Source organism: Aquarana catesbeiana, linkage group LG06 (genome assembly GCF_042186555.1).
Source record: "Aquarana catesbeiana isolate 2022-GZ linkage group LG06, ASM4218655v1, whole genome shotgun sequence".
Lineage (NCBI taxonomy): Eukaryota > Metazoa > Chordata > Amphibia > Anura > Ranidae > Aquarana > Aquarana catesbeiana.
The window spans coordinates 244014530-244041384 of NC_133329.1; the positions used below are offsets into that span (position 1 = coordinate 244014530).

At 43.3% G+C, this 26855-nt stretch overlaps 1 protein-coding gene across 6 annotated transcripts in view; it reads right to left on the bottom strand.

The window, feature by feature from the left end:
* Positions 1–26855, bottom strand: part of HECW2 (HECT, C2 and WW domain containing E3 ubiquitin protein ligase 2) — a 479776-nt gene that overhangs the window by 86932 nt on the left and 365989 nt on the right. For all 6 annotated transcript variants that reach the window (XM_073633114.1, XM_073633112.1, XM_073633113.1 and 3 more), the window contains 4 exons: positions 24970–25079; positions 20803–20927; positions 12462–12647; positions 10721–10855 (listed from right to left, as the gene is read on the bottom strand). In XM_073633114.1, the coding sequence (XP_073489215.1) occupies positions 10721–10855; positions 12462–12647; positions 20803–20927; positions 24970–25079 (556 nt within the window). The remainder of the gene's footprint in view (positions 1–10720; positions 10856–12461; positions 12648–20802; positions 20928–24969; positions 25080–26855) is intronic.

Below are 26855 nucleotides of genomic sequence, written 5' to 3' on the forward strand. Positions count from 1 at the left end.
TGGGTCACAGGCTAAAAACTCCTTGACTGGCCTAATGCCCCGTACACACGGCCGGATTTTCCGATGAAAAATGTCCGATCGGAGCGTGTTGTCGGAAATTCCGACCGTGTGTGCGCTCCATCGGACATTTTCCATCGGATTTTCCGACACACAAAGTTGGAGAGCAGGAGATAAAATTTTCCGACAACAAAATCCGTTGTCGGAAATTCCGATCGTGTGTACACAAATCCGACGGACAAAGTGCCACGCATGCTCAGAATAAATAAAGAGATGAAAGCTATTGGCCACTGCCCCATTTATAGTCCCGACGTACGTGTTTTACGTCACCGCGTTTAGAACGATCGGATTTTCCGACAACTTTGTGTGACCGTGTGTATGCAAGACAAGTTTGAGCTAACATCCGTCGGAAAAAATCCTAGGATTTTGTTGTCGAAATGTCCAAACAAAGTCCGACCGTGTGTACGGGGCATTACACTGGGCCCTGGGATTTGGGCAAGGATGCCAAAAACTATTCTTATTATGCTATAAAGGCTCCACTGAATTTATTTCACCCTGCTTACCTTAATGAAGCTCCTAACATATGTACAGGGGGACGGAAAGTATTCAGACCCCCTTAAATTTTTCACTCTTTGTTATATTGCAGCCATTTGCTAAAATCATTTAAGTTCATTTTTTCCTCATTAATGTACACACAGCTCCCCATAGTGACAGAAAAACACAGAATTGTTGACATTTTTTGCAGATTTATTAAAAAAGAAAAACTGAAACATCACATGGTCCTAAGTATTCAGACCCTTTGCTCAGTATTTAGTAGAAGCACCCTTTTGATCTAATACAGCCATGAGTCTTTTTTGGAAAGATGCAACAAGTTTTCACACCTGGATTTGGGGATCCTCTGCCATTCCTTCTTGCAGATCCTCTCCAGTTCTGTCAGGTTGGATCGTACACGTTGGCGGACAGCCATTTTTAGGTCTCTCCAGAGATTCTCAATTGGGTTTAAGTCAGGGCTCTGGCTAGGCCATTCAAGAACAGTCACAGAGTTGTTGTGAAGCCACTCCTTCGTTATTTTAGCTGTGTGCTTAGGGTCATTGTCTTGTTGGAAGGTAAACCTTCGGCCCAGTCTGAGGTCCTGAGCAATCTGGAGAAGGTTTTCGTCCAGGATATCCCTGTACTTGGCCGCATTCATCTTTCCCTCGACTGCAACCAGTCATCCTGTCCCTGCAGCTGAAAAACACCCCCACAGCATGATGCTGCCACCACCATGCTTCACTGTTGGGACTGTATTGGACAGGTGATAAGCAGTGCCTGGCTTTCTCCACACATACAGCTTAGAATTAAGACCAAAAAGTTCTATCTTGGTCTCATCAGACCAGAGAATCTTATTTCTCACCATCTTGGAGTCCTTCAGGTGTTTTTTAGCAAACTCCATGCGGGCTTTCATGTGTCTTGCACTGAGGAGAGGCTTCCATCGGGCCACTCTGCCATAAAGCCCCAACTGGTGGAGGGCTGCAGTGATGGTTGACTTTCTACAACTTTCTCCCATCTCCCGACTGCATCTCTGGAGCTCAGCCACAGTGATCTTTGGGTTCTTCTTTACCTCTCTCACCAAGGCTCTTCTCCACCGATAGCTCAGTTTGCCCAGATGGCCAGCTCTAGGAAGGGTTCTGGTAGTCCCAAACGTCTTCCATTTAAGGATTATGGAGGCCACTGTGCTCTTAGGAACCTTAAGTGCAGCAGATTAATCAAACACAACTGGACTCAAATAAAAGCGTAGAACCATCTCAAGGATGATCAGAAGAAATGGACAGCACCTGAGTTAAATATATGAGTGACACAGCAAAGGGTCTGAATACTTAGGACCATGTGATATTTCAGTTTTTCTTTTTTAATAAATCTGCAAAAATGTCAACAATTCTGTGTTTTTCTGTCAAGATGGGGTGCTGTGTACATTAATGAGGAAAAAAATTAACTTAAATGATTTTAGCAAATGGCTGCAATATAACAAAGAGTGAAAAATTTAAGGGGGTCTGAATACTTTCCGTCCCCAATGTAATTACCCTTTTATGATCTGTGTTTTAATAATGCAAAGTAACTGTTCCCCAGTTTAAATAAAATACACTGATTGCTATTTCTGGCAATAAAATGAAATTGTTTGTTTCATGGTTAGTCACTGAACAGAGATGATTTAGCAGTAGTGCATTTTTCTGAACATGGTTGTTTACAAGTAGTATGATACTTGTATAAGGAGGGCAAAGACCCATAATAACAAAACAGCAATTATAGGCTAGCACCTTTCAGCTTCAGTCTGGGCATACTGAGTACAGATTTCAGTTGGGATGCGCCTGTATCAGAGCATCAGCACTGTTTGAAGCTTGCTAAAAGGCTTGTTTAAAAATCTGTATTCAAAACACCCAGACTGAAGCTGTATGGCGGTTTAAGTTCCTCAACAAAGTTAGTTCTCAATCTCTCTCCTTGGTCCTTGTGGTGCGCTTACCTTTTTTTCAAATATAAGCTGCCAGCGCATAGATAAATAGATAATTAAAACAAACGTAAATGCTAAACAGTGCAGTGCTAAATCTTACTTATCATAATAACAAATAATATGATTTAAAAAATCCTCACAGTTGTAATCGCTCTCATGCAGTTTTTCTCAATAAAAGCAATGAAAAAAAAAAACCTCCACATAATGTCTTTTTTTCATATAGTGAATAATCTCAGCCAGAATCTTCATGCCATCTCTTTAACAAACACGCTCTTTGCACCAACTCTACTAGCAAATGGACAACATTTTCAAAGAACTTCATCAGCGAACCTGACACAATGCCTAAGGCAGAGTTTAGTGGTGCAAGAATAGTCTTGATGATAAAAAAAAAACATGCACACCAGGACTGGTAGTGACAGCCGTACTGAGGATCTGGCAAATGCATTGTTCTCCAGTGCACTTTATTTTTACTGTTTTAATAAACTTGGACACATTAAAATTGAACACATTATGTGCTGCTTTATTATCGTTATGATACATTGTGGATGGAGGTTGGGGAAGGAAGAGCAGCCCTCTTCTGACAACTATTACTGTTTGTATGGGTACAATTCTTTTTGCAAAATTCTCTTTATTAAGGTATTTTAAGACAAACAAACATACATTGAAAAAGGAGTGGACCTGACACAACGCCAGTCCCTCCATGACCAACATGGTCAACTGTTGACACAACATTTCAATCTACCTAACATAGGTAACTGACTGTGTGTACACTTGAAAAACCATCCCAAACTCTCCCACCCCCCTCCCCCCAACAGCCCATAACTCAGTTCACCACGGTCCTCGGATGGAAGATTTACCTTAGATCACAAAGGGGACATACCGGGATTTAGACTATGGGCATATTAATGTGGCCATCGTAATAACAATGCACTGCACTTCTATCACCATCAGGTTAATTCAGTATCTAGAGGACAGTTCTACAGTCATTTAGGTCTGACCCTCAGCCTACCAGGGAAACAAGAGGTGTCTATTTATCCCAGGCTCCCAGGTCCACTGTTACAGCAGACGAGACCATGGGTAGATCTAGCTAGCAGTTGTATCCGAGTTGAACCAAGCCTGCCAAACTTTATTAAACTTTTTCCCGCATCCCCTAGAGTGGTATGTTGCCTTATAGTAAGGCATCATGGAATTTACAATCCCCTTCCAAATGGGTACACTGGGGGGGAGAGAAGCTCCTCCATTCAAGTAATATAGCCTTTCTCCCATAGAAGGATAGGATGTTCAGTAATGTTCTAAGAGCACTGGATGGAACCACCTCCTCCACCAGACCCAATAGACATACTCTAATTGATATCGGGATATGTATCATCAGTATGTCTTCTATGTAAGATGCCACCCTTTCCCAGAAGGTCTTAATTTGAGGGCATTCCCAGAGGATGTGTTTGGCATCAGCTGGTGAAAAACCACATCTCCAGCACTCCGAGGAGACCGACGGGTAGATTACAGCAAGCCTGGCAGGAGTGAAGTAAATTCCGTGCAAAAATTTGATATGGATAATTCTATCCCTTGCCAAGACCAAGTGTTTAAAGGGGTGCTCCCACATATCATCCCATTTCTCCACCCCTATATCAGGGACTTTACCCTCCCATCGCTCCCTACACTTAGTCAGTGCCACCGGACTTCTCTTGAACATTTCTTTATACGTAACCGATAAAGTTTTAGGGAGGTCCTCCACCATACGCATGTCTTCCAGAGCCGTCAGGATGGACTATACCGCCCGCTCCGTGAATTGGGCCTGGAAGGCGTGGCAAAGCTGTATGTACCTGAAGAAATATGGGTTAGAGAAATCGTGCCTGTCCTTTAGTTGATCAAAATTCAGGAGTACCCCATCCCTTGTGATGTCCTTTAGGAGCTTTAGTCCTTTGAGCGCCCACAACATGGGATCCGGGAACGAGTGGAAATGAGACAATTTAAGGTTCCCCCACAGCGGAGTCTGTGGTGAGAAACCCAAATAACTCGGGCATGCTAACTCAACCGCCTCCTCCCATGCCTTAATAGTAGCCTTCATAGCCAGTGTGAGTGGTAGATCCGACTTTGTACCCTGTGGATGGCCAAACGAAGGGTCTCATACAACCCCAAGTGGGCCGCTTCCACGATGGTAGCGGAATCTCAGTCATCAACCATTTATGGGGAAACACCATCTGGCAGGCAAGATAATATTTCCTTCAGTCAGGTAGAGTCAGCCCCCCATGACCCCAGGGTTCTTGAAGCACCTTGAGTCCTATTCGTGGATATTTGGGGGCCCAGAGGAACGAGCTAGTAATGCCGTCCAATTGTTTGAAAAAAGACTTGGGGACCCATACTGGAGTGTGTCTCAAGAAGTACAATATGACTGGAAGAATTTTCATTTTCAGTAAATTTATCCTCCCTATAAGCAACAGAGGAAGCCTCTGCCAGGCCTGCGCCTTTTGCTTTAAAAATGTCAATAGTGGCAACAAGTTGAGTGTCATATAATCAGTACTGTCAGCTGTAATCTTAACTCCTAAGTATGTGATGGAGGAACCCCACTTCAGCAGCAGACTTTGGTCAGCCTTTTCCCTAGCCCCAGCATCCAAAGGCAGAATGGAGGACTTACTCCAATTCACCTTGAAGCCCGAAACGGTGGTAAAGTCATTGAAAATTTTCAGGGTCGCATGCAGCGAGGACCCTGGGTCCTCTAGAAACAAGAGCATGTCATCCGCATATAATGCTAGGCATTCCTTGATGGTACCCACTCTAATAGCCCTTATGATCTAAGTGCCACTGCTAAAGGTTCCATCATAAGTGCGAATAAAAATGGGGATAAAGGGCACCCCTGCCTAATGCCTCTACACACTGAAAAGAAGGGAGATGTATTCTGGCCCAGCCTAATTGCCACCCTGGGATTGCTATATAACAAGGCAATCCACTGCCGGAAAATCCTGCCAAACCCCATTACCTCCAGCACCCTTAGCATGTATCCCCAATCAACTGAGTCGAATGCCTTTTCTATGTCAATCGACACAACGATCCTGGTACCAGCATCAGGCCCCAAGAGCTGGAGGTGGGTGAATAATCTTAAATTAGTATCAGTAGATTTTCCGGGCATGAAACCCGTCTGGTCAATGTTGACCAGGGAGGAGATCACCCCGACCAGCCTATTGGCCAAGACCTTCGTCGATATTTTCAAATCCATGTTTAACAGGGCGATGGGCCTGTAAGATGCGCAATCTAAAGGATCTTTACCCGGTTTCAGCAGTAAGACCATATACGCATCTAGCATGGAGGCTGAAAGTCTATTTAATTCTAAACACTGGGTTAGAAGTGTATTCAGTCTCGGGGCTAATTCTTCAGCATAACTTTTGTAAAAGTCCGTGGGAAAGCCATCCGGCCCCGTAACCTTATAGGGGGGAAATTAAAAAAAGCTGCAACTATCTCCCTATTGGTGATCTTACCATCCAACTCCAACTGTTCGGCTTCAGATAATCTCGGGAGGTTTAGTCCCTCCTAGAGGACATCTAAGGCAGCAGGGTCATAACTTGGACTAGGAGCGTAAAGTTTTGCAAAGAAATCTCTTAATTCACCCAGTATTGCTATGGGGTCACTGACCAGATCACCACCCTAACCTCTAATGACCGGGATATTTGTTATCTGATTGTCTACCGCCACCAATCTCGCCAGCAACTTCCCATTTTTGTCTCCTTCTATGAACACAGAGTTCGCCCTGTGTTTTGCCTCTGTATGAGCCAGATCCGAGAAATGCAGGGAGAGAAGACGCCTAGCCTCCATCAGAGACAAATACGTGGTCCCAGAGGGACTGCCAGCGTATCTCTCCGCGCATTTCTTTTCAGTGTCTTGTAACCTGGTGATTTCAGCATTATGTGCCACCCTTTCAGATTTAATAGCCGAGATACACTCTACTCTTACCACTGCCTTAAATGCGTCCCACACCACAGGAGGGTCCGCCGTATCCTCATTGGTTGACCAGTAAGAGGCGATTGACTCCCGTGAGCGGGAAGATACCTGCTCATTTTGCAACCATCCTGGGGAAAGCCGCCATCCTCCCATCCCCCCAGCAGACAAGCTGAGATTGAGGGATAAGGGGCAATGATCAGATATACCCCCGGCCAGGTAATCTATGTCCTTCACAAATGGCAACAAGGGCTGATAACGCCAAATCTATCCTGGCCGACGAGCGGTGGGTCAATGAGACATGAGAGTAGGCTCTGCGGCAAGGATTCCTAGATAGCCACAGCTCAGTCAGCCCAGTCACCGAAGCCCAGGAGAGAAGTTCAGCAGAGCCTATCCTCCCCGTATTGGACGAGTCCAACGCATCTAAAATAGCATTGAAAATCGCCCATCAGTACAAGGGGGAGGTTAGCAAATGGAGCCAGTCTGGTAAACATATCATATAGTATCTGCACATTGACAGGAGGAGGCAAGTAAACATTCACCAGTAACATTTTATGTTGATAAATGTCTAACATTACAGCCATATACCTACCCCCCCTGGTTCGAGAACACCTGATGTATGGTACATGGTAGAGCCTTACTGAGAAGGATCGGGACACCTCTAGCAAATGTGGAAAAAGTAGCATGAAAGGCTTTTTGAACCCAGGACCTGCGCATAGCCAGAACCCTGCTACCATTCAGGTGTGTCTCCTGCAGGAAGGTGATATGCGGCTTGGATTGTTTAAGGAACTGAAAAACTGAGGCTCATTTGTACTTATTATTCAGTCCTCTCACATTCCATGACACAATTTTCGCATACTTAGCCATTAACCTGTTGAGAGAGTTTTAAGCACCAGGGGCCTGAATGCAGCACCTTGTATAATCTACAGGTACTGGCTGAAACACTAGACTAGTGCCACATACAAACTGTACATTTTTCCCCTTGTGAGTAGTGAACTGAGTTAAAACAATCCCCTCCCGCCATTATACCAGAACTGAACAAAAAAACCAAGATAAAAACACACAACCACTGGTATGTGGCTTAGTCCCAAACTCCCAAAAAAAGGGGGAGAACAAAAATAGTATAGGAAGTCCTCAACCTTGTGACGAACTGTTCGGCAAATTAAGATGACAATCTAAGGCCCCTTTCACACATGCGGACAGTATGTCCGTATTTCATCCATCCGTTTTCGGATGAAATACGGACATACATGCATCCCTATGGGATAGCGGGTGTCAGCGGATGTACATCCGCTAACACCCGATGTCGTCCGCCTCCGCTCTCGTCCGATTCTGCGGACGGAAGAAAATCCTATTTTTCTATCCGTCTGCAGAGCGGATCGGAGGAACACGGACAGACGGTCCGTGTTCCTCCGATCCCCCATAGGGGAGAGCGGAGATCTGACAGGGCGGTCCCTGCACAGTGTGCGGGTCCCGCCCTGTCATCTGCCTGCTCAGCTGGGGAAAGCGGAGCGATCCCCGCTGAGCAGCGGATAAACACGGGGCGGATCAACACGGATCCGTCCCGTGTGAAAGGGGCCTTATGTATCCTCATGGAGCCCCATGGGATAAGGATCAAGGAGCATTGTTTAGCCTTCATATGGCATTTTAGCAGATCTTCTGACATGGTCTCCTAGAGCCATCTAGTGGCCCACAACAGGTATACCATTGTAAAAGTAAAAACTTTGTGGGCAACAGGAGTTATGCACTGCAGGTAGTCAGAAACAGCCCCTTATTTTCATAGGGGAGAAATAACAGCAAAAACGAAAGAGGAGCAAAAAGGAACTTGACAAATGAAAATAGCACAACAGGAGCTCAGCAAGTGTAGATTACCACACCAGTTTAACCTTCCAGGGCCCCAGTAGATCTTGGAACAAACATGGTTCAGTAGCTCACAGACTTAGGGGTTTCTGTCCAGCCATTCGCTGGCCTCCAATGGGTTATCGAAGAATTTAATTGATCCTTTATATTGCACCCGCAGCCTGCTAGGGTACAGCATGCTGTACTGGATCTCCCTTTCTCTCATCCTCTTGCGGACAACATTAAAGGATCTCCTTTTCCGTTGGGTTTCGGCTGAAAAGTCGGGGAACAGCATTACTTGTGTTCTCAAAGCGCAGTTCCTGATGTTTCCTTGATTCCGTCAGGATCATGTCCCGGTCGCGATAATTAAGGAACCTAACCAAAAATGGTCGCGGGAATGTGCCAGGGGGTCGGACACCTGTGGGTACCCGGTGTGCACGTTCTACTACATAGGTGGGGGGTAGGTCGGCCAATTGCAGGATTTGCTTGAAAAATTGCTCTGCAAACATGGTGGTTTTAGCCCCCTCCACCCCTTCGGGTAATCCCACCACCCTGACATTATTCCTCCTTTGCCTGTCCTCGGCGGCTCTATGTTGGAGGGATCTTACCAGCTCCTGCAGCTCAGTCAATTGCGCTCCCTGTAAGTGTGATGCATCTTCTACATCAGAAATCCTGCCTTCTGCTGTGGTGAGCCTGCCTCGGATTTTATCTAGTTAATGCCTGATAAGCATGCATTTTGTGGCAAGATGGTCAATTTGTACCATTACCGCGGCCTTACTGGCGTCTATGGCCTCCAGGATGGGTCTGGTGATAGTATCCGAGGCATCCCCCTGAACTGGGGATGCTGGTGGGGGATGGCCATGTCCTGCTGCAGCTGCAGATTTCTCCCTCTGCCTTCTTGGTGCTCTTAGAGTTCTGCCTGGGAGGCAAGATGGCAGAGGCGGGTCCTTGTTCCGGGCCTCGTGCAGGGAGTGTCTGGCGCTGTGATGTCTGCCTGTGCTTGCGCCCGGTCTTTCTCATGTCCAGGATGTCCCAATCTTAGCCCGGCAGTGTAGAAGCAGAATAAGGGTCAGAAAAAGCTCCGAAAATCAGATTATTTCCAGGATAATTGCGGAGCTCCAGAGAAACACTTGTTGCCTCGCTCACATCCGGGCACGCCCCTTGTATGGGTACACTTAATTGCCTGGCTTTATTGATAAGATTATAATTAAGGTCCACCAAAAAAGGGAGCTTGTGTTCATTTGCAGCTGGAGTTGGTGCATGGAGGGTGTTTTAAAGAGACTGCATAAAGATTCTGGCTGGGATTGCTCACTATATGGAATAGGGACTTCATGTGAAGTTAATTTTTTGAGATTGCTTTTAGGGCTTCTGCACATGAGCTCATTCCTCCTACAGAACAAATACGCTAGCATATTTTGGTGCCAAGGTGCCCCTGCTGCCCATTGAAATGAATAGGTGTAGGCGGCTGTTGGCACAGGTATGCCCCACTACTTGTGCAAAGAGGCAAATGCATACAGACAGAATGTGTTTAGGACCTTACATCTATATGCAGCACTAGGGTCTCTGGACACCAAATTACACTAGCATGTTTTTACTCTTTTGAAAAATGTGCCTGTGTGCATGAGCCCTTATTGGAAAAGACTACACAAAGAGAATTTTTTTGTGAGACACAAAGAATCATTTTGGATGTGTTTTTGTGTTTGTTTCATTATTTGTTTTTTTGATGTGTGTCATTTAGGTTCCTGTTCAAGAAAATGGTTTGCTGTTCACATTACTATTTGGATTGGCATTTACAAGCTGAAGCATGTGGATACTAGGTCTAATGCCCCGTACACACGGTCGGAATTTCCAACAGAAAAAGTCCAATGGGAGCTTTTCATCCTATATTCCGACCGTGTGTATGCCCCATTGGACTTTTTACGTAGAAAATTCAGACGGACATAGATAGAACATGGAACATAGAACATGTTCTATATTTTTCCGACTGAACAAATTCCTATTGGGAAAACCGCTCGTCTGTATGCTGTTTCGACGTACCAAAAATGAAGCATGCTCTGAAGCAAGTACGAGACGTCGTACGTGTTGTCCCATAGTACGTGTTGTATGTCACCGGATTCTTGACAGTCGGAATTTGGTGTGACCGCGTGTATGCAAGACAGCTTGAGCGGAATTCTGTCGGAAAAACCTTCAGAGTTTATTCTGACGGCAAAACCGGTCGTGTGTACAGGGCATTACGCTAACCATACACATTACAATCTGAGCATACAATCTCTGTATACACTTCCTTTAGATTTATCAAAGCTATGTAATAAGAAGACTTAACTAAACTATTCATTCAATCTGGATCCAATCAGCCAGGCCCTTGTAATAAAAAACATGTTGGTCGATCTAAAGGTGATTGTAACTTGTGACATGTAACAGTGGTGAGCTTTAGTGGTTCCAGTTTCGCAGAATAAAGTTTATACTAACCTCCCCAGCACTGTGGCTGCGTTGTCTTGTTAAATGCTGCCGATGTAATAGTGCACTAGTTGGTCTGCTGCTTTGTAATGGAAGACGTGGGTCAATAAACGTAGTGCTTCTAGAATTATGATCAACAAAAAAGGGCTGCAAAAAAGCCAACAAACATTAACAAGTAGGAATATGGAATGTGTGTATTCATGTACGTGCCCAGCTACACATACAACAATTGCGTGCAATTAAAGAAGAATTCTTTGAATCAATGTTTATATCTTAACTGTCCCCACATCTAAACTGTTAAAAAATGCAGCATATCTGTCTGTGTGGCTACCTCTCCTTTTCACTGCCTCAGTGCAGACAGCTCAGAGTCATACAAAAAAACATATGGGACCTGCCATCCCTTGCTTCACTAGACATGTGAATCTTCAATTCAGCCACTAGATGGTGCTGTTCAAACAGTATACACTGTATATGATGTTCAGCACCAAAAGGAAAAATACACCTAGAGATGCTGAATTTACATACATCCAATTATGTACTGTATTTCCTCAGAGACAAGCCATGGCTAATATGCCTTCAATTATTGTGGCTGTAAGGTTAGCAGAAAGCTCATTTGCATATTGAAGAGTTAGGACTATCTTTTGGATGTACTTTCTGATTCTCGGCTGTTTTTTTATCCTATCAACAAGCAACGAAAAACATTTTGTTGTCCTGCCCTTTGAGTGTTAAAGTTAGCACAGATATATTGTCACATACTGGTGCAAGTCTAATTGTAATTTATTCCCAGTGGTGTCATGGGTTCCTCTAGACTAGACCAGTGGTTGGCAACAGGTTGATCAATATTAATCTCTGTGTTCGCAGCCATTTGATGGATTGACTGCAACTTGGTTTTGCTGTCTGTACTACCCCCAGGGTTACCAACAGTTCATTAATTCACTGACAGTTTGTAAAAATCTGTATATTTTGATGGCATCTATAAGTGTCTGTGAATAGAAGCAGATGTTTGTAAAAATGACCCCCTAATGGCTGCGTGCCGGTCACGTGATGCAATTTCCTGTGCCCCGCAGGCAGGGATACAGAATGATGCTAGGAGATGTGATCACTCCACTCAGCATACTTGCTGTCTCCCCTTTTAAGCTCATCCTCTGCTCCCCGCCACTTGATTGGGCAATGAAGCAGAGGGAAGTGAAGGAAGGAGGACTTTGATTGGGTAAGCCCAGCTACCGTCCAACAATAAGGAGGAAGTGCAGCCAGGACAGGGAGAAAAACAGGAAAGCCAAGGAAGAGACAGGAAGGAAACCCACAGCGAGGCAGAGAGAACTATTGGGAGCCTGCAAGTGGGCTGTGCGCAGAGGAGGATGGAAGAAAAGGATGAAATGAAAAAAGACAGCCCAGGGGATTCATACTACAGGAAGTGCTGTGCTGGTGGGTTCAGAGACCAGAGTTTTCTCGAGAACATGAGCCAGGGAGTTTGCCAGAACTGTGAGTGAGGAGCTGCCAGGGGGAGAATGAGCACTCGGCTCCCCGGGCTGGTAGAATTTGTGCATGCAGCTGGAAGGTGCTCCAGGGCAAAGAGGCTGACCTGCCTGTCTAAAACATGTAAAAACCTTCTCTTCTAAGTAAGGCGTTACTGTGCTATTCTCAGCTCAAAATTTGCTGATGATAACAAATGGTAAGACTTAAATGCCATCTTATGTTTCCTATTCAAGGATACATTTATCACACTTTCACACTACATCAAAACCATGAATACCTTGCTTTGATGATCATGTTTCATTTCCCAGCCTCTCGGTAACTCAACTTGCTTATTGGCAAATAAATTCAAAAATCCTACAAGATCCCGATTATGTTGGTAACGTTCAAAATGATGGGCATCTCTCCGAACTTTGGTGATCATATGCTTCAAACAAGAATTATTTGTAAACATGCGGTAGGCACTCTAAAAAACAAAATAATTAACAGTTTATTAACACAGCACATACAGTGGCAATATATAATGTATTCCCTTGAAGGATGTATAGCCAAATGACCGTTTTGCATGACATTGATTAGTTAAAGTGGAAGTAAAGGCAAAACCTAACTCTAAACCTATTGCCACCCACATACTAAGCCTAATCTATCTAGACCTGTAAAAAAAAGATTGCTATACTTACCTCTGATCCGGTTCCAGGTTGAGCTGTCAGTGGCGACTTCAGTGTGTAGGAGAGGCAGCCGACAATGGAAGCCCCATAGTAAGTGACGTCACGCCCCATAATTGTCGTTACTTCCCAGGCATTTCCCAGCAAGGAGTTGTAGGCTTTCTCCTGCACACAGAGGGCGCCACTGGAGACTGGACCGGAGCAGCTTCAAAATAGGTAAATATACAGTGCCTTGCAAAAGTATTCACCCCCTTAGCTTTTTACCTATTTTGTTACATTACAGCCAATGTTTTTTTAATCCGAATTGTATGTAATGGATCAGAACACAATAGTCCAAGTTGGTGAAGTAAAATTAGAAAAATATATACATAAAACTATTTTTCAGAAATAAAAAACTAATAATTGGCATGTGCGTATGTATTCACCCCCTTTGTTGTGAAGCCCATAAAAAGCTCTGGTGCAACAATCTTCAGAAGTCACATAATTAGTGAAATGATGTCCACCTGTGTACTAAGTGTCACATGATCTGTCATTACATATACACACCTTTTTGAAAGGCCCCAGTGGCTGCAACACCTAAGCAAGAGGCACCACTAACCAAACACTGCCATGAAGACCAAGGAACTCTCCAAACAAGTAAGGGACAATGTTGTTGAGAAGTACAAGTCAGGGTTAGGTTATAAAAAAAATATCCAAATCTTTGAAGATCCCTAGGAGCACCATCAAATCTGTCATAACCAAATGGAAAGAACATGGCACAACAGCAAACCAAGAGATGGCCAAACACCAAAACTCATGGACCGGGCAAGGAGGGTATTAATCAGAGAGGCAGTACAGAGACCTAAGGTAACCCTGGAGGAGCTGCAAAGTTCCACAGCAGAGACTGGAGTATCTGTACATAGGACGACAATAAGCCATACTCTCCATAGAGTTGGGTTTTATGGCAGAGTGGCCAGAAGAAAGCCATTACTTTCTGCAAAAAACAAAATGGCACGTTTTGAGTTTGCAAAAAAGGCATGTGGGAGACTCCCAAAATGTATGGAGGAATGTGCTCTGGTCTGATGAGACTAAAATTGAACTTTTTGGCAATCAAAGAAAACGTTATGTCTGGCACAAACCCAACAAATCACATCACCCAAAGAACACCATCCCCACATTGAAACACGGTGTCAGCAGCCTCATTCTGTGGGGATGTTTTTCAGCAACCGGGACAAGGAAACTGGTCAGAGTTGAGGGAAAGATGGATGGTGCTAAATACAGGGATATTCTTGAGCAAAACCTATACTAATCTGTGTGTGATTTTAGGCTAGGACGGAGGTTCACCTTCCAGCAGGACAATGACCCCAAATACACTGCTAAAGCAACACTTGAGTGGTTTAAGGGGAAACATGTAAATGTGTTGGAATGGCCTAGTCAAAGCCCAGACCTCAATCCAATAGAAAATCTGTGGTCAGACTTAAAGATTGCTGCTCACAAGCACAAACCATCCAACTTGAAGGAACTGGAGCAGTTTTTCAAGGAGGAATGGGCAAAAATCCCAGTGGTAAGATGTGGCAAGCTCATAGAGACTTATCCATAGCGGCTTAGAGCTGTGATAGCCACAAAAGGTGGCTCTACAAAGTATTGACTTTAGGGGGGTGAATAGTTATGCACATTGACTTTTTCTGTTATTTTGTCCTATTTGTTGTTTGCTTCACAATAAGTAAAAAAAACATCTTCAAAGTTGTGGGCATGTTCTGTAAATTAAATGATGCAAATCCTCAAACAATCCATGTTAATTCCAGGTTGTGAGGCAACAAAACACGAAAAATGCCAAGGGGGTGAATACTTTTGCAAGGCACTGTAGTGATCTTTTCTTTACAGGCCTACTCCCACCCACAGGCTTAGAATGTGGGTGGGAGTAGGTTTAGAGTTAGGGTTTGCCTTTACTTCCACTTTAAGTACCACATGATTTACAATTACAATGAAGACAAACACATACATAACTACTTTTGACAAAACTAAAAGTGCAAATCAGTGCAGTAAAAAAACAAAAAAAACAAAGATTGCAAATTGTATTCTTTACTTATATCTGGACCCCAGGCACATAGCTAAATACAAAGATGAAGTACATATATGACGGTTGTTTTACTCAACAAAGCATTTGTATTTCTGTCTGTCCAGTCCAGAGATTTACACAGCTCTGCCACACCCCTATCTGGCAGAGTAGGAGATTTGCAGTTCAGTAACACTTACGTGGTCTCTTCCACATCCCCACCCTGTGACTGACCAGTGAAAGAAGAGCTCTTTCTTCTCTCTATCACTCTGGGTGGGGTAGGGAAGGAGCAGAGGAAAAAACAAAACAAAAACTGTTCCTGGCAGATGATAAGTATACATTAGTATATCTTCTGTATCCCCAAAATTCTAACAAACCATTTATATCTAACTTTCTGATATCTTGGTATTTCCAGCAACTGACTATCTGTTATGCCCCGTACACACGGTCGGATTTTCTGACGGAAAATGTGTGATAGGACCTTGTTGTCGGAAATTCCGACCGTGTGTGGGCTCCATCACACATTTTCCATCGGATTTTCCAACACACAAAGTTTGAGAGCAGGCTATAAAATTTTCCGACAACAAGATTTTGTTGTCGGAATTTCCGATCGTGTGTACACAAATCCGACGCACAAAGTGCCACGCATGCTCAGAATAAATAAAGAGATGAAAGCTATTGGCTACTGCCCCGTTTATAGTCCCGACGTACGTGTTTTACGTCACGGCGTTCAGAATGATTGGATTTTCTGACAACTTTGTGTGACCGTGTGTATGCAAGACAAGTTTGAGCCAACATCCGTCGGAAAAAATCCTAGGATTTTGTTGTCAGAATGTCCAATCAATGTCTGACCGTGTGTATGGGGCATTAGTATGTCTAATGCCGTGTACACACAACCGGACTTTCCGGCAGACTAGGTCCAACAGAATTAGTCCGTCGGACATTCCGATCGTGTGTAGGCTAATCCGATCGTTTTTCATTTTTCATTTAAAATATCCGCCGGACCTAGAAATAGAACATGTTTCAAATATGTCCGACTGACTCACTTCCTATCGGGAAAACCGTTCGTCTGTATGCTGGCCGACGGACCAAATATGACGCAAGGGCAGCTATTGGCTACTGGCTATTGAACTTCCTTTTTTAGTCCCGTCTTACGTCACCACGTTCAAAATGAACGGACTTTCGAACAGACTTAGTCCGTTGGTGTGTGTGCGCAAGTCCGTTCGTTCAGAAGTCTGTTGGAACTCCGCCAAACGTCCGTCGGGAAGACCGTCGGACCTAGTCTGCCGGAAAGTCCGGACGTATGTATGCGGCATAAGATGTCTAAGTTTGAAGGTTAGTTAGTATTGGCTATGGCAGACTGTGGAGTCCGAACAGGAAAACACTCCTTTAAATCTAATGGAGGATTATCCGACCTCATAAGTGAATTTGTACATTGAAAGAGTTTGTCAAAAAATTGTCCACAGGTGTATCATAATCCATGGGGAGCCTGTATCTCAGACAAGTGATATTGGCAAGATGCCCCATTGCTAGTATAAACAAGTATGGAGAAAGCGGACATCCCTGTCGGGTACTGTTGTGGTTTAGTACCGAACGGGTAAGCCTGCTATTTTAGCATGAATTTTCAAATCCACATTTTTAAGGGAAATAGGCCTTTAGCTTATTTGGCAATAACTGAACTTCAAACTTCTAGAAGCTGGTCTGTAAATGGGCATTCAGGAGAAATGTCATTAAAGGTGGTTTCCAATATGGGCATAAAGGCTGTGGTGGCCATAAACCTGTTGGGGCATGAAGGTACCTATAAACCCATTGGAACCAGGGCTCTTCTTGCCTGTTGGTAACGATCTGGTTGCATGCTTGATTTCTTCCTAAATAACTGGCATTGCTAAGTGTTCAATAGCTGAAGCATCGAAGGAAGGGAGAGCGGTGCTAGCTATATAGGAAGCTATGCATGGCACTTCATCTGGGATGGGAGTAGAGCTGCCCTGTTCACATATGTGATAAAAGGTCAGAATAATAAGCATGGAAGCATTTATTTGATCAGTTTAAAATATAAATTGTTCAGAGGGCGGGGCTCTTTTCTGGGAGGGGATTAAAGGTATATGTTTTTAAGGGCTTGATCACATGTGCTTTGATCTCTGAAGAGCAATCCAAGTTCAGATTGCTCTTTAGAGATCATTTGACAGGCAGTGAGGAGGCATTGTATCACCCCCTCACCACCTGATTTAACCCCTTGAACCCTGCACTAGCATGAAGCAACCAACCACCTCATTAACTTGAATGGTCGCATTTGGCAGGTGCAAAGCATCACAGCCAGGATATGCGTACATCCCAGCCGGCTAAAGGTGGAGCGGATGTGTGGGGGCAGTAAAAAAGCAGCTCAATGATGGGGTTTTACCACCCCTCAACTGCTAGTGTGAACAAGCCCTATGAAAATGGACTAATCTCTTCCCAAATCTGTCTCCATGCTCATATAGAGATCGATTTGTGAGATTCTAAGACATAGATTTCTTCTAGTCTAGGAATCTGAATGGATTTCTCCTTTTCTCCAGGCAGGGAACCATGGACAATGGGAGTACCCTGTAGAACATAGCTGAGGGCTCCAATCTGATTGTGGAGGGCGTAGTGTCAATTTTGTGATCAGCTATGAAATTAGTAATGGTAGAGCTTTTAGCCTCCCTGACTCCATGAGAAATGTCTCATTCACACACTGATGCAAAAATAACTTTGGTGTATTGGGAACCTCGAGTGAGAAGATGAGTGGGAAATTATTTGACGAAATCCCAGATCCTATATGGAAGACTGGGCGTCAACTAAGGGGAAATGACTGATTCTGCTATAGGTGCCAGGACGCCACAGGGAAACAAGTATAAGCTCTTGGTGATGGATGTAAGGTATGCCAGACATTCACTAGTTTGAATCAAGAAAGGGGTCAATTCACTAACGTTTACTGAATGCGATAACGCAGTCACGTGACTAATTTGCATAAATTATTTCATGTGGTAAATTAAGTCCAATTAAAAAAAAACAAAAAACATTATGCGGTAATAACCGCAAAAAAAATCTGCCGGTAAATACTGTTTAAAAATCTTTTAAGTCCAATGCAGAAATGAACCAGAGAGTAAAAAACCAATATGCAATATTTATCACCAGGGTTTGCTGGTGGTATCACATGTGGGATTTGTCAAAAAACAGGAAGCAGCAGCACACCAAACTTCCCAGTGAAAGGCTGTGCATAGGGGTGTGTCAGGGGGCAAGACTGATCATTGGAGAAGAGCAGGCTGATTTCCCAGCACAGCTAGAGAACTGATCATGGAAAGCAGAGGGACTGGAAGGAACACCAGGGATTTCACACAAAGGAAGCAATACAAAGAGAACAAGATACTTTTTCATACAAGTACATGGTACAGCAGGCACATTTCAGGTATTTAAAATGTTGGGTTTACATATTCTTTAAAGAAATGCACCCTACATAGTACATCACAAGGGTTAGAGGTGCCACAGTTATAAGGGACAGGAATCCTGTGAACTTTGCCTAGTTCAATAGGGTCCATAAAGGGGATACCCAGAAGCATGTTGAACATTGCGAGTGGTTTTGGCCTGTGGCCTCAAGTAGGCCCCAAAATCTAGCATTATAGCAGTGTCGTATAAACTTGTCCATATCATTTAGATATTCTGTTGTTGAGCCAAGACTGCAGTGCTTCTTCTCTAAGCATAAAGAACATACTTTAAAGGTCACGTTTTGTGGTGTGCAGTGCAAAGTATTTTCTAAGTGCACCTTTAAAACCCTGGAATTACTCTTCATCTTCCAATGCTAACTGTGTTGTGGCCTTGCAGGAATGCTTTATTTTCTGGGTTGCTGGTGGTGGAAGAATCTATGGCCTCCTGTCCCAACGTCATCTTGAAACTGTGGCAGGTGGCCACAGTATCAGCAGATCAATTACAAAAAGTTTTTATTCACTTAACTTTATCACTGGCACAAGCCCCCTAGTGACAGGGTACAGTGGACAGTGTGTGTGTGGTACGGGGACAATTTGAGTTTATTGCCTTCTCTGCCCAGGCTAATTAGGTATTCGTTCACATCTGAAAGGGCATGATGCTTGGTTAATATACCTCATCCAGTAAAAAAACAAAATATTTAATTTCACTGTCATCCTTTATAGGGAGCACTTTTTATGGTACCCAAAGAAAAATAACACAATGTAAAAGTGTAAAACCCAATTTTCAGGCTGATTTATGAACTGCAGCCAATCTGTACACTAAGTAACAGGCAAATCAGGCATCTTATCTTCCAAACCATGTTTACTTTTTAACTATATTGACTTCTAGTAAAACCAAAAAACATGTTTTCAAGTGCATGCCAGGGCAAAAAAATGCATCTCTGCAGTACAGTCCATTTTCATATGTTTTATATGTTATACAAGACCCTGCAAGCACAGAACAATACATGTTGGTCTGCCAGAAATGCAGTCCAACTCCTAATTCCTGTTGTGAGCTGAGATCATGCAGCATTTTTGTGAACCGACCGGTGTCAGCCCTGCCTAGCTGTTTTTTGCTAAACTACGTATTTTGACCCATCTTCTCATATCCACAACATATCCACTAACTATCTACAGTCCCAGGTTACGAACTGGGAGGGCTATTCAGCCTCCCCGAGATAACATGGGAAGTGTAGATAGTACACAGAACAGCTATAATTTCTGACAAGATCAATAGGTAATTTTTAACTTATTGAACTGCTTTCAGTGGTATATTTAGCAGGCCAAAAGGAAGCAAATAAGAGAAGTTCATTGTTAGGGTCTACATACACCTTAATGCGCCTTAACTTTTTTCTAATTCCCACCTAACCTCCTGCCCCCTGGACCCTGTTCCTTCTCAAATACTACGGTCACCATCTGACTCAATCCTACACTTCTTAACTCATATCTTCAACCTCTCACTCTCTACTGGCATCTTCCCCAACCCTCTAAAACATGCGCTAGTCACTCCCATACCAAAAAAGGCCTCACTAGACCCCACCAATCTTAACCTAAGACCCATCTCTTTACTCCCTTTTGCCTCCAAACTCCTTGAACGTTTAGTCTACAACCGAATGAGTGACCACCTCACTGAGAATAACCTTCTTGATCCCCTTTACATAGACTATCCCCCCTTCAGTCTATAATGAATGCCTCTGCAAGACTCATCCATTAAGAGCTTACCAACCATTCAGTGTCCTTCACCCCTCTCTGCCAATCCCTCCACTGGCTTCCACTCACCCAACGAATAAAATTCAAAGTACTAACAATAATTTACAAAGCCATCCATAACTCTGCCCCCAGCTACATCACTATCATAGCCCCAAAATACCAACCAAGCCGCTCTCTTCGGTCATCCCAAGACCTCCTGCTCTCTAGCTCCCTTGTCACCGTCTCCCATCCTCTCCTCCAGGATTTCTTCAGAGCTTTACCCATCCTTTGGAACTCCGTACCCCAATCTGCCGGACTGTACCCTAATCTATTCATCTTTAGGCGATCCCTGAAAACCCTTCTCTTCAAAGAAACCTATCCTACTTCTAACTAACACTGTTTTACTTCCTCCATCAGCTCATACCCCCACAGCTATTACCTTTTGTATCAATTGACCCTTCCTTTTTAGATTGTAAGCGCTAACGAGCTGGGCCCTCTGATTACTCTTGTACCAAATTGTAATGTAACTGTAATGTCTGCCCTCATGTTCTAAAGCGCTGCGCAAACTGTTGGCGCTATATAAAACCTGTATAACAATAATGATATTAAACATACATAGTAAATTATGTTGTGTATGTAAGAAATCATGTATCATGTATCTATTATATTCTCAGAAAACTACTAGGTTATCATTTCTCCCCAGCTGAATGAAGTGATCATGATACATTTATTTGGAAACAGTTTACTACTTACAGGGTTTGAATGCAAAACTGTGAAGAACTCAGGACTAGTGAGGAATTTCACTGGGGGAGAGTGAAGAAGCAGACTGAGCCTCGACCTTGAGGTAGAATGAGGAAGTGCGTTCTCTCTACGGAAGTCTAAAATCAAATCATGATCATCAAGTCAGCAAAATTAAAATGTTACAGCTCCTCTTTTTCAATTTCCAAATTCTCTTTCATCATCTTTTTTAAAGTGGACCTGTGCTTCGCCCCAGCAGGTTTCCTTTAATGGCGACATTGTTTGATTGTGAGTGTCTGGCAGCCACAAAGCAATTCATATCAAATAAATGTTTGGGAAACAACAACTGAACGCTGCTAAATAATACTCCACAGAATGGAAATTAATACATGTACAATGTGTACTTTGTCTTTTAGGAAACAGAACAGTAAAAAATAAGAAATAAAGGAAATCTAGGATCACAACATACACTTTCATTTTATAACACCAGTATTGTAATATTACATTGGTTAATTTTGACAATCTAATATAAGCTTACTTGAAAAACCTCCTTTCATGTTGTGATTGCTACCTGTCTGCTAGCCATCTGTTTCCAGAACTTCCTTATGGCCTGCCAGCACCGATTCCTGTACTGACTCTGACTCCTGACACTCCTCCGCTCAGCACCTCTGTAGTTCAGAAGGCAGGCTCTGCGAAATGTGTGATACAGCAGTGCCTACCCACAGGACATAGTAACTACGTGTCACAGAATCCCAGGAATGAAATGTGTGGGAAACACCACATACTAAATTTGCAAGATTGTTCAGATTAGTAGGAGTAGGCTAGAAATAATTGAAATACAAAGTTGAAATGAATACGTGATTTTACATTTTGACCAAAGCTACACTTTAATGATAGATCCCTGGAGGATTTTCCCCCCTTATGACCAGAGCAATTTTTGCTATTTGGCACGCTACTTTAACTGACAATTGCGCGGACATGCAACACTGTACGTAAATTAAATTTGTATCTTTTTTTTTACACAAATAGAGTAGTGGTATGTGATCACCACTGGGTTTTTTATTTTTTTTTATCAATATAGACAAAAAAAAAATATGAAAATAACAATAAATAAATAATAAAATAAAATTATATATATATATATATATATATATATATATATATATATATATATATATATATATTTATATATATTTTACTTTCGAATTTCTTAGGCCAAAATTTATTCTGATACTTGTCTCTGGTAAGAGAAAAAAAAAATCTTAATAAGTGTATATTACAGTGTGTCTCAAAAAGCATGACCCGATTTCAAATAGTTATATTTAATAATGAAAATGTGTTACAGTTATATAACAAATTACAAACTTAAGTAAGTCCTTAAGTTTCACTCACCACGTTATAAATGCTCTATGTGCCTTCCACCTGCTGCACGGATAACATCAAGACAATAGCTGAATTCCTCCCCAACGTGTCTTGTTTTACATATCCCCACTAGGGATGAGCTTCGAGTTCAAGTCAAACGGAAGTTTCACTCGAACATCGGGTGTTCTCCTGTTCGCGGAACTTTATGGGACATTTGCGGCAAATTTGAGCGCCGCATAATGCACTGCAAGACCGTTGCAATGCACTGCAAGACCGCAGTGTATTGCTGTATGATGATTGGCCAAAACATACTGAAAAATGAAATCTCCTTATTACGTTTTGGAAAAAGCCAGTCATTCATTATTTCAAGATAGGAATGTCCCGTAAAAGTGTTTCCCTCAAAAAAGAAAGCGCCATAAAGCTTTGTAAACAAAACCGCACAAAACACATACATTTTTGATGAATCTTGCTCATGCTATACACGTTGTGGCTTCTCAAGTCCCCATATGCGAACATTGTGATGCAAAACTTATACTGCTTGGATAAAACGTTACTAAAAAATCAACTGCGGTATGAATCTGTCCTCTATGTCATCTAAGAATATGACAGATATCTAAAGGTTGTCTTCTGTCACTTACACGAAGAGCTTGCAATCGGTATAGCCTCAGAAGCAAATGTCGTCTTAACAAACACAAAACAGTCGTTTGAGGGATCGCAAGTTCTCGGCTAGCATGACGAGCAGACTTGTGCAAAAGCCTCTTGAATTTGTTGCACATTTTCCTCTGAAGTGTGTGGTCGCCACGTTCAAATTGTTAATACCAATGATGAATGTTCTTTGCCATTGGTGGATCAATTCCAAAACGCTGTGTAAATGCACGCTGCACCATTGTTATGGACTCAGATTTGCTAAATTGGAGAACACAAAACGCCTTCTGTTGCATAGACACCATCTTGTTAACGACTGAGGTTAAGGTCTATTTGAGCATTAGCAGTGGTATCTAGTGGCTGTCATTTGAAATTCTAGGCCACGCCTATTTAAGTAGCATAGGTTTCATTTATTGGTGGTGCGTGGTTGCGCAGATATACATTTTTAAAATCAGGTCATTCTGTTTGAAACACACTGTATTTGATTTGCGTGAAAGTTAGAACGTCTGGTATAGATACTGGAATTTGTATTTATTTATTTTTATACTAGTAATGGCGGTGATCAGTGACTTATAGTGGGACTGTGATAGTGCAGCGAGAAATCTGACACTAGCTGACACTGGCTGGGCGTACACTAACTGAGGCTGACATCAATAGTGACACTAAGGCTACTTTCACACTGAGGCACTTTACAGGTGTTTTAGCACTAAAAATAGCGCCCGCAAAGCACCTCTCCTGTCACTCCAGTGTGAAAGCCCAAGTGCTTTCACACTGGAGCGGTGCACTTGCGGGCGCTTCCGCCCAGCAATTGTATGGAGACAGGTGGGGGCCATCTTCTTCTCACTCGTCTCCACACCCAGCTAGTGACAGGACGCGATCGCCTCCGCTGCTGCCGATGGCTCCGGTAAGCGGCAGAGGGTACCGGATCGGGGGGGGGGTGGCCCTCTCTCGCCGCCGATGAAAGTGATCTTGCGGCGAATCCGCCGCAGAGACCACGTTTATCTTGTAGTGGACCGCCCGCTGAAGAAGGGGATACTGGGGTTATGGCAGCTAGCTGCTGCTATAACGATATCTTCCTTCAAACAGCCGACGTAAAACTGCGGCGGGTGGTCCGTAAGTGGTTAAGAAAAGTCCTACCAGCAGCATCTTTGGGGCGGTTTAGGAGCGGTGTATACACCGCTCCTAAACCTACCCTGCCCATTGAAATGAATGGGCACCGCTGCCAAAGCGCCTGCAAAGCGCTTCGGCAGGGGTGCTTTGCGGGTGCTATTAACCCCTTCTTCGGCCGCTAGCGGGGGTTAAAAGCGCCCCGCTAGTGGCCAAAAAGCATCGCTGACGCTCTCACCGCCCCAGTGTGAAAGTGTCCTAATACAATGATCAGTGCCAATCCTATACGCTGTCACTGTACTAATGACGTTAACTGGGAAGGGGTTAACATCTAGGGGCGATCAAGGGGTGTACGAATTCCCCGTTTTGCAGGAAATAAAAAAAATAGCAAGATCGCCTGTAAGTATTCTGAGCTCTGCGTTGTTTACAACACAGATCTCCCTTCTGCTAATGACGGAGCTGATCAGCAGGTCCCTGCGATCAATCATTGCCCAGGACCCGCTTATCAGCTTGTGCTGTAACAAATCACAACACAGCTGGGGCGGCGCACGCATGTACCCCCTACCCAGAAACGTTGATCACATACCAGATACGTGATCTAGCACAGAGCAGCCACCCTGCAGCAGTATATCTGCATAGGGCGGTCGGGAAGTAGTTAAGCACCTAGCACCCCGGCCCATAACCTCTGCCAAACATTATCCCAACCTTGTACTGACCTAACACACTAAAAAATATTTAGGCAGCGCTATCTCTATTGTCTGCAATGCTACTTTTACTAGAATATTAAATATTTAAAGGAAGGAAACAAAATATTTGTGTAGCTTCTCAAAGCCACTTCTTTTGACCCTGTGAAAGTCAACAGATATCCCAGTAAATATATCCAGAAGGTAGCAAAGACACCTTACACCAATGATCATGGATTGTTTCGATGTTCACTGTCCAAGAACAGGATGTAAGGTGTGAATTTTGTAACTACCCTGTTTTAGTTACATAATCCTATCCTTGATGTCAGGAAGGAACTAACTACTACTAGCTGAAACAAAATAATATTGCAATGTATTGACAAACCTGCATTTGAATGATGATAATCAACATCCTCAACTGGTACCGCTGCATCAACTGGATTTGCCACCTCATCTGGTTGATCATTTGTCATTGTTCTTCGGATGCTTTGATACCTGTTATTGTACATTTAAAAAAAAAAAGTTACATTAATTAATTGCACATGACTTGCATACCTAGAAAAATAGGATTTTTGTATATACTGTAAAATCCATTTTATGGAGTTCATTAAGGGGCACAGGATTCAAAGGAAACTGGGTTATACTACCATCTACAAGAAGAATATGGACACTGACAATAAAGAAAAAAAAAAAAAAGTGACCAGCCTGTTATACATCCCCCACTCCCAGCTTGTCTCAGTTTGTAGAAAAGACGCACTAGGAGTAAGATGGCTAAACACTAAATGAAGAGAACGGCAAGTTCAAAAATCCTCTTTTTATTAAGGAGCACAGGATTCATAGACAAATGAAACATCCAAAAAGCAATCCAACTGAGGGGTGGGCAACTATAACAAAATATAAAGAAAAGATGGGGAAATTGGTGCTACCCTATTATAACACAGTATTTAAATTACAATAGAAATAAAAATAAAAAAAATATAAAAGTAAAGATAATAAATAGTGCAACTCCAGTGCAATTGGCAAATGTTAAAATAAGTACCATATACGTGCATAAAGGTGAATTAAGCATACAGTATACACCCTAATTATAAAGAACCATACATTTGTAACAGTGTATCACCCCTTTAGGGCAAACAGTGATAATAATTAAAGTGTATAGTCAGTGTGTATAGTAAATCCAATATTTACTGTTTCTATTGGGATGAGCAGTGAATTCCGGAAAATCCATGAATAAGTGTAATCATATAATTGAGCCCCACTTTGACTCATGTACTGTATAGACAAGATCTGTATAACAAATCCAGACCAAATGTGTACAGTTAAGTAATTATTAATAACCTCGTATCAGCTGTATGTGAAAAAGTTCATGTGAAAAAACAAAGTCTCTGTGAAAAACAAACAAAGTCTCTGTGAAAAAAAGGTTTCTGTAAAAAAACGGAACCGGGATCCCACCATATGCAATCCAAAAGATAATAAAGATAAAAAACGGTGACTTCTGTGCTCATACAGACTGGTGACTCCAAGTGCTCCCCCAATGTTCCCCCACTCACCAGAAGCAGTCACCCCTGCAGGGGTAATGGGCATAGAGTGGGTGTCTTGGGATGGATGTCTCTATAGATGTCCCGCTTGTGCTCCGCTCCTCCGTATGTTTTGCACCAGCAATCCGATTCAAGATTCCCGGCAGACGTTCCAGAGCTAGGGCTCCTCTGTAACTCACCACCACCAATCTGTCTTTCCAATTTGGGGGGAAGATGGCCTTGTTGCCTCCCCTGTTGGGGCCCGAGCGAGGGTAGCCTCCCTTCGTTCCTTGTGGTGGCTTGGCTGTAGCCTGCTTTTTGGTGCCTCCCAGAGAGCGTTGGTCCCTTAATTATAGGAGACCTCACTGGGCAGGCGGCTGTAACCCCAGCCAGGGATCTCAGAGACAGGCACTGGGTGTCATCCGGTCCACAAGAACCCTCTCCACAGACCGCAGCAGGATGGATTGGATGTGTCAGCGTGAAAGAGATAAATAGCTCCACATGGCATAAAATCCTCACATTTATTGAGTAAATAAAGCAATTAAATACACTTACAAACAGCGGTTGTAAGAAAGCATATAAGGAAAGCCGGCCGGCTCCAAGACAGCCCGTAACTTCCGGGTACTAGAATAGCGGTGTCGTCAGGACATAGCTCCTCCTCCCTACGTAGTTTCGTCACTACAGGACGTGGTCACAGGATCCCGTGACCACGTCCTGTAGTGACGAAACGACGTAGGGAGGAGGAGCTACGTCC